Source organism: Hemiscyllium ocellatum, chromosome 8 (assembly GCF_020745735.1).
Source record: "Hemiscyllium ocellatum isolate sHemOce1 chromosome 8, sHemOce1.pat.X.cur, whole genome shotgun sequence".
NCBI lineage: Eukaryota > Metazoa > Chordata > Chondrichthyes > Orectolobiformes > Hemiscylliidae > Hemiscyllium > Hemiscyllium ocellatum.
Genome location: NC_083408.1, coordinates 23622954 through 23636810, shown reverse-complemented (window position 1 = coordinate 23636810; position 13857 = coordinate 23622954). Strand labels below are relative to the sequence as shown.

General features: G+C 43.2%; 1 protein-coding gene across 1 annotated transcript in view; it reads right to left on the bottom strand.

The window, feature by feature from the left end:
- cdan1 (codanin 1) overlaps positions 1 to 13857 on the bottom strand; it is a 127924-nt gene that overhangs the window by 60393 nt on the left and 53674 nt on the right. The window contains exons 12-13 of the mRNA XM_060828285.1: positions 3115 to 3229; positions 53 to 196 (exon numbers count right to left, since the gene is read on the bottom strand). Of these exons, the coding sequence (XP_060684268.1) occupies positions 53 to 196; positions 3115 to 3229 (259 nt within the window). The remainder of the gene's footprint in view (positions 1 to 52; positions 197 to 3114; positions 3230 to 13857) is intronic.

Below are 13857 nucleotides of genomic sequence, written 5' to 3'. Positions count from 1 at the left end.
GCCTTCAGATGGATTATCTATAGGAAATATGAAAATTACGGCATGTATGCACCTTGTTCCTCAGGGAGAAAGCTGCCTCTTGCATGTCTTTTGCTGGTCGCTCATCTGTACGATAAGGGAAGAAGGCAAGGAATCCAAGAAACTTAGCCAGGAGTCTTGTTGTCATCAAGACTGAAGCAAAATGTTCCTTTTCATCCTAAGATTAACAGAATAAAAAAGAAACAGTTTCAAGGAAAGTTGCTGATATATCATTGAGAACAAGATACCAAAGCAAACACTCTGCCTCAAGAAACGAAATATTTAACATTTTCATGTCGCTGTCCCCTTTCGACTGCCTTGCTCCTTCAGGAAAACTAATTGCCCATGCTTGGTAAGGAGAGAGGATGAACAAAGTCACAGAGTCTCAACTTAAGGCTTTCATGAGCACCTCATTATACCTATTTATAATAATTTTGATTCCCTATCATTTCATATGTGGTAGATGTTACTTTCTCAATTTTATTCCTTTATGACTATTTTACTGCTGCGGTTGTGTTTTCCAATTTTGCTGGATTCATGATCAGTTCCTGAAGATATAAGCTTAACAAACATAACACTTTTTCCACGAAGGACTGGGAGAAAATAAGGAACATTAGGGCAGTTGGTTTGACATCAACTGTTAGAAAAATACTTAAATCTGAAATTTTAACAATGAAATAATTGTATGATCTGTCAACATGGTTTTAGGAAAGGAAATTAGAGTCTGACAAATTTATTTTGAGAATGTAAAAATTTAGCTAGATAAAAAGTATATGTAGGAAGTTTTCCAAAAAATATTCAATAATGTTTCACACAAAAGGTTAACAAGCATAAAAAGAGCATGTGGAGTAGGGGTGGGGTTTAATATATGAGCACAACTGAAGGACTGATTGATGGGCCAGAAGCACTCAGTGCCTAAAATATTGCTGAGACCTCAGCTGCTTAGAATATACATGAATTACTTAGGGGTAGAGATCGAGAGTATTGTTTCAAAATTTATAGATGATACAAACTAGGGAGCAGTGCAAGCTGAGTGGATATTAGGAGGCTGCAAAGAGATACAAACAGCATAAGTAACATGGTAGCTCATTCTCTTCTAAAAGAGAAAAGCTGGATGCCTTTTTAAAAAGTGTGAAACTTTTAAATGTATACATAAAAAGAACACAAAGTTAGCATGCATCCACAGCAATTAATTAGGAAGACAAATGGCTTATTCTTTCAAGGAAGAATCAGTTGGTCTCACCCCCTTGCTCTCCTTGTTAGTTTTTAAAAGTTACTATTGAATCTGTATACATCAGATCAATCGGATAATGTACTCCAAACTCAAACCACTCATTTTTCATCTTGCCTAGAGTCGTGTTGACAATCACCTTAAATGAATAAGCTCTGGTTATCGCTCTTTCAGACACTGGTAATAGTTTAGTATTATCTACTTTATTTAAACTTTATTAAAAGAATTAAGAATTTCTAATCAAATTACCTTCCGGTCTTTTCTTCAATAATCCTAGCTTCTCTCATCTATCCACATAACTGTTATCCCTCAAATCTGGAACTTTTCAGACAAATTTCTTCTCTCAAAAGCCTTTGCGGCCGTCACAAAGTTGGACATTATCAAAATGCCTGCCGGGGCCACATCAGTATGGTTTAGCATACTTTCCATGCGTTTTCATACACTGCCTCAGTAATAAAGCCACCTATTTATAATTCCATATGTTTTATTAATTGTTTTGCTAACCTGCCCTGACAGCTTCAGATACTTATGCACAAACACTTCCGAGGTCTCTATCTCTCTTCTGCCTCCACTAACCCCTGTAAAATATTTCAAAATTATCCCATTTAGCTTATATTGTCTCTATTCACTCTTCCTACCACTACTGATCCAAGGTGAATTCCATCTTGTTTACGTCCACCCATTCTACCACTTCAGATCCTGCTAGGATATATTTCTGATCATTTTCCATAATACCTTAAGACCTAAGAGTGCAAGTAGGCCATTCAACTCAAGTCTGATACACCTTTCAATGGAATCAAGGCTGATCAGATCTTTCCCACTTCACCTTCTTGTCTTTGCCCATAACCCTGATTCTCTTACTGATTAAAAATCTCTGACTGGAATATATTCAATGACCCGGCCATAACAGCCCTCTGTGGTCAAGAATTCATTACCCTCAGAAAGAAATATCATCAAACTCTGTCTTAAATCAGCAACTCCCACATTTTCATTACAAGGGAGGACAGTTTTACAGCTTAGTGGAGAAAGTGAAGGAGGATGTACAGTCAGGGATGCTACAGCCAGTGCTTGGGTATTTCCAAAATATTAATATTTAATATTATTAAACTAATATTCCCAGTGTGGGGGTCTCAATTACTCAGGGTCACAGGTTCAAAGTGAGAGGAGAAAAGTTTAGGGGAGATATGCATGGAAAGTTCTTTACGCAGAGGGTGGTGGGTGCCTGGAACACATTGCCAGCATTGGAGGCGACGGACACAATACCATCATTTAAGATGTGTTTAGATAGATACATGGGTTGGGAGTAGAGGGATAAGAACTCTTTAGAAAATAGGCGATAGGTTTAGATTGAGGATCCGGATCGGCGCAGGCAAGGACGGCCGAAGACCCTGTTCCTGTGCTGTAATCCTCTTTGTTCTATTTACATTTGTAATACAACCATCATATTGAAACCACAGAAATAAAACAAAACACCTTCAACCAATTTTCAGTGACTAAGCTAAGATCAATTTTGTCTTTACTATGCTATTTTCCACAATAAAAGTCTACTGCATTAATCACATATTTTGCATTACTACTTTAGCCAGATAAATACTCATCCATAAGCACACAGAACTAAGCTTTGAGAGTGTAAATCTCTCATCATGATACAAAGTATGCAGCAGCTTATTAGAATAAATATCTCACTGCCAGGCTCATTCCTCCCAGTTTAAGAGGAGAATTGATGTATTTACCACTTTAAAAGCAATTTATGAATTATGTACTATGATTTGAATGCGAAAGCACAGCAGAGCAATCCTTATCAAGGTGATTGATTGGTGGATCACTCACTTCAAAATTGACTGAGCTTCGCATCAATGCTTTACCTGTTCATCCACATCCCCTTCACATTCTGAGCACCCATGGCTCAGAAGCGCAATGCTGTCCAGTTCCAAAATTTGCTGGCAAAGTGTATCTGACAAGTGCTGATTCAACTGATGGCTATGAGAGAAAAGAATGAAAACAGTCCTTTCAGTACATCAAGTGCCAGTTCCACATAAGGATAATTCCACATAAGTAACATATATATGCATATACTGAAAAGTTACAGAAAGAGACAGGTTAAATTTACTTACTGAGAGTACACTGCTTCACAAAAGAATGGATGTTACTTTACGCCAGACTGCATTATCAAATCCATTAAAATTTATGAACAGTGGCAACAGGCCAAATGTGAACACTAGAAAGGGATTGTGACATCCAACAGTATGTTTAGAAGACAGCCTTGAATTTAGGAGAAATGGAAAGAAATCCTTGAGTTCCTGCAGGAAGGTAACTGGGTGTGTTGCCCATTTGAGGTATAGACAGGGTGAATAGCAAGAAGCTTTTTTCCCCCCAGAGTGCCCATCTCAATTACTTGGGGTCACTGGTTCAAAGTGAAAGGGGAAAAGTTTCGGAGATATGCATGGAAAATGCTTTACGCACAGGGTAGTGGATGCCTGGAACACATTGCTGGCAGAGGCGGGCATAATCATTTAAGATGTACCTAAACAGATACATGCTTGGGTAGGGAGTAGAAGATAGACGACAGGTTTAGATAGAGAATCTGGATCAACCCAGGTTTGGAGGGCCAAAAGACCTGTTCCTGTGCTGTAATCTTCTTTGTTCTATCTCCTATGGCCTGCATACAGCTTCTTGCTGGCCAATAAAGTGCCCTTTACCAAACTCCCCATCATCAGAGGTCCCACATTAGACAGAATTTAGGGTTCTTCTATCTCAGATCACTGTGCCGGAATCTGCTCTTTGAACTTCTTCATTACACTGACATCACTTTTCTTTCTTTATACACCTACATTTCTTACTGAACTTTTCAAACACATATTCTTCCCTGAAAACTGTCTATTTTAACAATATTTTAGGAGATGTATCAGATCATATATACCTCAAAAAGCTTCAGTTTTTACAAGCATAGAATTGCAGAAACAAACAGTATCCCTAAGTCACAAAAGTTATTTGTCACCATTTGAATCTTTACATGTTTGAAAGCACTATATAATTAATCCCACCTTGTGCATTGCCCAAAGATCATGCAACTTTTACCTCCGGCTTATGTCGATAACCAATTCCTTTGTAAGTTCCTACTGAATTTATTTCCACCAGCCTATGTATCTTCAATCATTATAATTCACCATGAATTAAAAGTTGTCATGTCCCTTCTGGCATTTTAAAAACTATGCTGAATTAGATCATGGTGCTCCCAGCTGTGTATGACCTTCAGCAGGTGGTCAATAAACAAAAACAAGTCCCATAAACAAGACAGGTAACTGCAGATGGAGATGGATCACTCAATCCCAGTTTACTCTCGCTTCGAGAAAGCGCTCAGGCACTATCTTGGACCTTCTTACTTCCTGTCTACAAAGAGCCTAGTTTCGGGGCCAAAATCGGGGAAAGCGGTGTTCAATCCGCCCTCTCCTTCAGCACAATCTGGTACTAGTATTGCAATACAAACTATTATAACTGAGTGTCGTAACTGACACATGGTCTCAGCCCTCATTTGCCTACAAAGCTCTCATTCACGCTTTGTTACTTTGAGTCTTCACTATTCTAATAACCCATTCAGCCTCCCATCTTTCACCCTACAAAAATAATTTCAACTGAATCCAACCTCACACCAAGTCCTGTTTAACAATCACATCTGTTCTCACGGACCTACTCTGGATCCCAGTGCTTCAATTTTAAAAATTCTTATCCTTATTTTCAAATTCCTCACCTGTCCCCCACCTCTGTACCTTTCCTCAGCCCTACAATCCTTAGAATACTCAACACTCCTCCAATTCTGGCCTCTTATCCTTTATCATATATTATTGTTTCAGCATTAGCAGTTGTGCCTTCCAACACTGGTTATCATAAAAACACTATGGAGGGGCTTATTGTTATGGAATTCATATACGGTGTTCAAAGTTACATAAAATAACTTATACATAGGCTTTAGACTGGACAGTCAATATTGGAGAACCTGTAGAAATACTGTGTAAAAATCATAGGGACAAGATCTAAAAAGAAGATCTAAAGAGATGGGCAACACTGAAAGAAGCCATTTGGTCCTTCTCTGCAAGCAAGATGAAAAGGGGATACCAGCCTAAATTCAACTTTTTAAGCTCTTGGTCAGTGGCTTTTAAGGTTACTGCACTTCAAGTGCAATTATAATTCTGTCCCTCCCACTGTCACGCAGAGAGTTTCAAAATTCCACTGGCAAACATTGTTCAGTCCCCTGTGATCCTACTGGCAGTTACTTTAAATCATACCCCCCACCCTCAAGATATGGAGCTGTATGAAAAGAAATTGGCTCTTCCTATTCAATCTATTTAGACCCTTCAATTAAAATTTCCCTTCAGCCTCCTATGATCCAAAATACCAAGTAATACCTGTTCAATCGTATCTTAGCTAAAACTCTCCAATTCTGGCAAATCCTTGTAATCTCTGCCTCTCTCGTGATCACATCCTTCCTGTACTGCAGTAGTGCATTGAATATTCAATGAGTGGCCTAGCTAAAGTTTTGTATAGTCCTAGAATAAGCCCCTCTCTCCCACAGACAATAAAGGAAAGTATCTCATGTACTTTTATGGCCACATTATCTACATGCCCTGCAACCTTTAAGGATCTTCAGACAGGTACTTCAAGATTCTAATGATCCTCCACACTTCTGTACCCTGGAACTTTCAATGTATTCCCTCACCTTGTTTGTTCCCATACTTTTATGGACTGAATTTTATTTTTCACTTCTCTGCCCAACTTCTGCAGTTTACAGTTTTCTTCCTCAACTATCAACCACATAGCAAGTTTTCACATCATTTGCAAAATTTCTCAATCATGCTCTTACCATAAGACATAGGGGTGGAAGTAAGGCCATTCGGCCCATCGAGTCCACTCCACCATTCAATCATGGCTAATGGGCATTTCAACTCCACTTACCCGTATTCTCCCCGTAGCCCTTAATTCCTTGTGACATCAAGAATTTATCAATCTCTGCCTTGAAGACATTTAGCGTCCCGGCCTCCACTGCACTCCCCGGCAATGAATTCCACAGGCCCACCACTCTCTGACTGTAGAAATGTAATCGTATTTCTGTTCTGAATTTACTCCCCCTAATTTTAAGGCTGTGTCCACGGGTCCTAGTCTCCTTGCTTAACGGAAACAATTTCCTAGCATCCACCCTTTCCAAGCCATGTATTATCTTGTAAGTTTCTATTAGATCTCCCCTTAATCTTCTAAACTCCACTGAATACAATCCCAGTATCCTCAGCCATTCCTCATTCCAGGGATTATCCTTGTGAATCTCCGCTGGACACGCTCCAATGCCAAGATGGCCTTCCTGAGATGTGGGGACCAAAACTGGACACAGTACTCCAAATGGGGCCTAACCAGAGCTTTATAAAGTCTCAGTAGCACAATGGCGCTTTCATATTCCAACCCTCTTGAGATAAATGACAACATTGCATTCGCTTTCTTAATCACGGACTCAATCTGCATGTTTACCTTTAGAGAATCATCGACTAGATACCTTTGTACTTTGGCTTGATGAATTTTTTCACCGTTTAGAAAGTAGTCCATGCTTGTATTCTTTTTTCCAAAGTGCAAGACCTTGCATTTGCTCACGTTGAATTCCATCAGCCATTTCCTGGACCACTCTCCCAAACTGTCTAGATCCTTCTGCAGCCTCCCCACTTCCTCAGTACTACCTGCCTGTCCACCTAACTTTGTATCATTGGCAAACTTCACTAGAATGCCCCCAGTCCCTTCATCCAGAACATTAATATATAACGTGAACAGCTGCGGCCCCAACACTGAACCCTGCGGGACACCGCTTGTCACCAGCTGCCATTCCGGAAAAGAACCTTTTATCCCAACTCTCTGCCTTCTGTCAGACAGCCAAGCCTCAATCCATACCAGTAGCTCACCTCGAATACCATGGGCCCTCACCTTGCTCAGCAGCCTCCCATGTGGCACCTTATCAAAGGCCTTTTGGAAGTCTAAATAGACCACATCCACTGGGTTTCCCTGGTCTAACCTACTTGTCACCTCTTCAAAGAATTCCAACAGGTTTGTCAGGCATGACCTCCCCTTACTAAATTCATGTCGACTTGTTCTAATCCAATCCTGCTTTTCCAAAAATTTAGAAACCTCATCCTTAATGATGGATTCTAGAATTTTACCAACAACCAAGGTTAGGCTAATTGGCCTATAATTTTCCATCTTTTGTCTTGATCCTTTCTTGAACAAGGGGGTTACAACAGCGATCTTCCAATCATCCGGGACTTTCCCCGACTCCAGTGACTTTTGAAAGATCTCAACCAACGCCTCCGCTATTTCCTCAGCCACCTCCCTCAGAACTCTAGGATATAGCCCATCGGGGCCAGGAGATTTATCAATTTTAAGACCTTTTAGCTTTTCTAACACTTTCTCTTTTGAAATGGCAACCATACTTAACTCAGCCCCCGACTCCCTTTAATTGTTGGGATATTACTCATGTCTTCCACTGTGAAGACTGATGCAAAGTACTTATTAAGTTCTCCAGCTATTTCCGTATTGCCCATCACTAGGCTTTCAGCATCAGTTTGAAGTGGCCCAATGTCTACTTTTGCCTGTCATTTGTTTCTTATGCATTGAAAGCAACTTTTACTATCATTTCTAATATTATTAGCTAGCCTACCTTCATATTTGATCCTCTCCTTCCTTATTTCTCTCTTTGTTATCCTCTGTTTGTTTTTGTAGCCTTCCCAATCTTCTGATTTCCCAGGGCTCTTGGCCACTTTATAGGATCTCTCTTTTTCTTCAATACATTTCCTGACTTCCTTTGTCAGCCATAGCTGTCTAATCCCTCCCCAGATAATCTTTCTTTTCTTGGGGATGAAGCTCTGTTACCTTTCTAAGAATTAGTTCATGCTCTTCTAATTTAAATAAATACTAAACGACTAATTGAACAAGGAAGTCTAGGATCTATCAGACTTTCAATAAACACAAAATAATTGCTTCAAGTTTTTAAATTGCAATCATCAATGTTAAAGTGGCAGCATGAAGAGGTGGTTAATCAAAAACAAAATAAACAAGTAACAGCAAAATGTGTTCCTTATATTGGTAAAAATCAGCATTCCATTAATTAAAGCAGAATATTAGGATAATTCAAAGATTAGATAGATTTGGATTTTATTATGTCCAGCTTCACAACTGAGTCTATATAAAACTGCTGGATTTTCACTTTTGTGACAAAACCGCTATTAATGTTTCCTTCTTCATACTCACAAAGAGCTTCTGGACTTCACCATCTTCACATCTCCAAAATCAGACCACAGCCCTTTATTGCTTCATGCTAATTCCACTCTAAGTTGCCACCACTTTTTGTCTTTGGGTCTGGATACCTTCCTATTATTACCACCTATTTCCCACTAGCTATTTACTATCATGTTTTTATTTAACAAAATTCAAATAATTTGCACTCTCCTCGGCATATATTCATGTACATTTTTTGGCTGCTATTCCAGGAGAGTTCATCCATCCATTCTTACTTTCAAAATTTGTGACTTATTTACTCTCTATGCCTCCTGGGCTGTCTTATGTTGTTATGCTTCCTTTCACTTATCTCTCAAATACTCTCCCAATTCCTTACCGGAGCTCTTTAGTAGTGCACAACATTTCAGCTCTATTGAGACTTCCCCAAGCCTAACTCCCTGATATGTCTACAGTTTCTCTTTATGACATTCTTGGCAGGCTCAGAAGCACTTGACACTTGCTCAACACCAATGGCCCCATTCCACTTTCTCATTGAATTCTCTGATCTATTAAACACAACAGATGTTAACTGTCAATCTTATTCTTAGTTAGATGAACCTGTGGACTCTTCCATTGGACCAGCTCTCACCACGTTCCTCTGCAACTTGCTCCAAAATATCTCCCTGGTTACATCTTCCATTCACTCGCCCTATCAAGACCGTCAGAGTGATGAGATCACACCTTAGCCTGACCTCCCACATCTTCTGATACTTTCTACTCCTTTGATTATGCCCCCTTGCTCAACACGTCTCATCTTGCTTTCAAATTTCATCTTAACTAACTGTGCTTTCTCTCCCGAATTGATTTATCTTCCCTAAATCTCACTCTTGCCATTTCATGCAGTCTTACTACTCCCATTGTTTTAATCACAGCTAAGGCTCTCTCTGATCATTTTTTTTTTGTTATTCTTTCACGAGACATGGGTAGCTCAAACTGTGGAGGGAATCACCTCCGTGAACTGCTACAGTCCATGGGGTGTAGAGACATCCACAATGCTGGTGGGAAGGGGGTTCAAGGATTTAACAAAGGTCACTGAACGAACAGTGATATATTTGAGTTTGGATGGTGAGTGACTTACATTGAAACTTCTATCTAGTGGTGTTCCATATATCTGTTGTCCTTGTCTCTCTAGACAGCAAAGGACACAAATTTGGAAGATGCTGCTGAAGGAGTCTTGGTGAGTTGCTGCAGTACATCTTGCAATTGGCACAATTGTTGCCATTATGCATTGCAGGTGAAGGGACAAAATGTTAAAGATGGTTGATGCCATTTACAGAGTTGCTACCGTGAACCAGGTAGTAATGATCATAGCATCACAGAATTCATATAGCATGGGGTACAGACCCTTTGGCCCAACAAATCCACACCAACCCCTTGAAGCATCGATGTTTCGGACATGAGCCCTTCTTCAGGAATGAGGAAAGTGTGCCAAGCAGTCTAAGATAAAAGGTAGGGAGGAGGGAATTGGGGGAGGGGCGTTGGAAATACAATAGGTGGAAGGAGGTTAAGGTGAGGGTGATAGGCCGGAGTGGGGGTGGGGGCGGAGAGGTCAGAAAGAAGATTGCAGATAAGGAAGATGGTGCTGGGTTCGAGGGTTGGGACTGAGACAAGGTGGGGGGAGGGGAAATGAGGAAACTGGAGAAATCTGGGTTCATCCCTTGTGGTTGGAGGGTTCCTAGGTGGAAGATGAGGCGCTCTTTCTCTAGCTGTCGTGTTACTATGGTCTGGCAATGGAGGAGTCCAAGGACCTGCATGTCCTTGGTGGAGTGGGAGGGGTGTTGAAGTATTGAGCCATGGGGTAGTTGGGTTGGTTGGTCGGTCAGTCCGGGTGTTCTCTGAAACATTCCGCAAGTAGGCGGCCTGTCTCCCCAATATAGAGGAGGCCACATCGGGTGCAGCAGATGCAGTAAATGATGTGTGTGGAGGTGCAGGTGAATTTGTGGCGGATATGGAAGGATCCCTTGTGGCCTTGGAGGGAAGTAAGGGGGGAGGTGTGGGCGCAAGTTTTGCATTTCTTGTGGTTGCAGGGGAAGGTGCCGGGAGTGGAGGTTGGGCTGGTGGGGGGTGTTGTCTTGACGAGGGAGTCATGGAGAGAATGGTCTTTTCGGAACACTGATAGGGGAGGAGAGGGAAATATCTTCCTGGTGGTGGGGTCAGTTTGGAGGTGGCGGAAATGACGATGGATGATATGATCTATATGGAGGTTGGTGGGGTGGTAGGTGAAGACCAGTGGAGTTCTGTCCTGGTGGCGATTGGAGGGGCAGGGCTCAAGGGTGGAGGCGCAGGAAGTGGAGGAGATGCGGTAGAGAGCCGACACTATCAAATTGGCAGACAAGGGAGGCGCGGTAGTAGCTTGGCGCACCGACTTTTATATTGCTGAGGCTAAACTCCAGCTCGAGGACACCTCCTCCTATTGCCCCCTTGACTATGATCCCACCTCCCACCACCAAACCATCATCTCCCAGACCATCCATAACCTCAGGGATCTCCCATCCACCGCCTCCAACCTCATAGTCCCACAACCCACACTGCTCGTTTCTACCTCCTGCCCAAAATCCACAAACCTGACTGCCCCGGCTGACACATTCTCTCAGCCAGCTCCTGCCCCACTGAACTCATCTCTGCATACCTCGACACGGTCCTGTCCCCTTTAGTCCAAGAATTCCCCACCTACGTTCGGGATACTGTCCACGTCCTCCATGATTTTCGCTTCCCTGGTCCCCAATGCCTTATCTTCACTATGGACATCCAGTCTCTGTGCACCTCCATCCCCCATCACGAAGGACTCCAAGCCCTCCGCTTCTTCCTTTCCCGCCGTACCAACCAGTACCCTTCCACTGACACCCTCCTTCGACTGACTGAACTGGTCCTCACTCTGAACAACTTCTCTTTCCAATCCTCCCACTTCCTCCAAACCAAAGGAGTAGCCATGGGCACCTGCATGGGCCTCAGCTATGCCTGTCTCTTCGTCGGATATGTGGAACAGTCCATCTTCCGCAGCTACACTGGCACCACTCCCCACCTTTTCCTCCGCTACATCGATGACTGTATCGGCCCTGCCTCGTGCTCCCACGAGGAGGCTGAAGAATTCATCCACTTTACCTACACCTTCCACACCAACCTCAAATTTACCTGGATGGTCTCAGACTCCTCCCTCCCCTACCTAGACGTCTCTATTTCTATCTCAGGCAACCGAATCAACACGGACATTTACTATAAACCGACCGTCTCCCACAGCTACCTAGACTACACCACCTCCCACCCTGCCTCCTGTAAAAATGCCATCCCACGTTCCCATATCCTTCATCTCCGTCACATCTGCTCCCAGGAGGACCAGTTCCAATACCGAACAACCTAGATGGCCTCCTTCTTCAAAGACCGCAATTTCCCCCCAGACATGATCGGCGATGCTGTCCACCACATCTCCTCCACTTCCCGCTCCTCCGTCCTTGAGCCCCACCCATCTCCACCAGGACAGAACCCCACTGGTCCTCACCTACCACCCCTCCAACCTCCATATACATCATATCATCTGTCGTCATTTCCGCCACCTCCAAACGGACCCCACCACCAGGGATATATTTCCCTTCCCTCCCCTATCAGTGTTCTGAAAAGACCACTCCCTCCGTGACTCCCTTGTCAGGTCCACACCCCCCACCAACCCAACCTCCACTCCCGGCACCTTCCTCTGCAACCGCAAGAAATGCAAAACTTGCGTCCACACCTCTCCCCTTACTTCCCTCCAAGGCCCTAAGGGATCCATATCCACCACAAATTCACCTGCACCTCCACACACATCATTTACTGCATCTGCTGCACACGATGGGGCCTCCTCTATATTGAGGAGACAGGCCACCTACTTGCGGAACGTTTCAGAGAACACCTCTGGGACACCCAGACCAACCAACCCAACCACCCTGTGGCTCAACACTTCAACTCCCCCTCTCACTCCACCGACAACATGCAGGTCCTTGGACTCCTCCATCGTCAGACCATAGCAACACGATGGCTGGAGGAAGAGCGCCTCATCTTCCACCTAGGAACCCTCCAACCACAAGGGATGAACTCAGATTTCTCCAGTTTCCTCATTTCCCCTCCCCCCACCTTGTCTCAGTCCCAACCCTCGAACCCAGCACCACCTTCCTAATCTGTAATCTTCTTCCTGACCTCTCCGCCCCCACCCCCACTCCAGCTTATCATCCTCACCTTAACCTCCTTCCAAATATCACATTTCCAACACCCCTCCCCCAAGTCCCTCCTCCCTACCTTTTATCTTAGACTGCTTGGCACACTTTCCTCATTCCTGAAGAAGGGCTCATGCCCAAAATGTTGATTCTCCTGCTCCTTGGATGCTGCCTGACCTGCTGCGCTTTTCCAGCAACACATTTTCAGCTCTGATCTCCAGCATCTGCAGTCCTCACTTTCTCCAACCCCATGAAGAGTATCACAGCCAAACGTATTTTTCCTTACCTTATGACTCCAAATTTACCCCCGACTAATGCACCTAACCTATACATTCTATGTGCAATTTAGTATGGCCAATTCGCCGAACCAAACCTGCACATCTTTGGATTGTGGGAGGAAACCAGAGCACCTGGAGGAAACCCACGCAAACGTGGGGAGATTGTGTAAACTCCACACAGTCGTCCGAGGTAGGAATCAAACTCGGGTCCCCGGTGCTGTGAGGCAGCAGTGCTCACCACTGAGTCATGATAAGAATAGAATCTCTCAGCCAGTCAGCACAGAAAATGGCCCTTTGACCCACTAAGTCTGCACCACTCACAACCAACCATCAATACATTCGAATTCCATTTCCCAGCATTCAGTCCATAGCCTTGTATGCCCTGGCATGGCAAATTCATGTCAAAATATTTCTTAAATGTTATGAGGGCATCTGCCATTACAAGCCTTACAGACAGTGAGTTCCAAACTCCAACCACCACCCCGGGTGAAAAATTACTTCCTCACATCAGTTTGAAATCTTCTGCCCCTTAGCTTGGGGAACAATTTCTTCCTGCCTACTCATATTCTCATAACTTTATACATCTCAATCTTGTCCCCTCTCAATCTCTGATGCTCCAGGGAAAACAATCTCAGTCTGTCCAATTTCTCTTCATAACTAAAACTCTCAAGCAACATCTTGGTAAATCTCTTCTTTAAGAGGGATTTGATTGCACTTGAGAGGATGCAATGTGGATTCCAGAAAGTGCACACGATACTCTAGCTGTGGCCAAGCCAACATTTTATACAATTCTAGCATAAACTCCCTGCACTTAAATTCTATACCTTGACGAACAAACAAG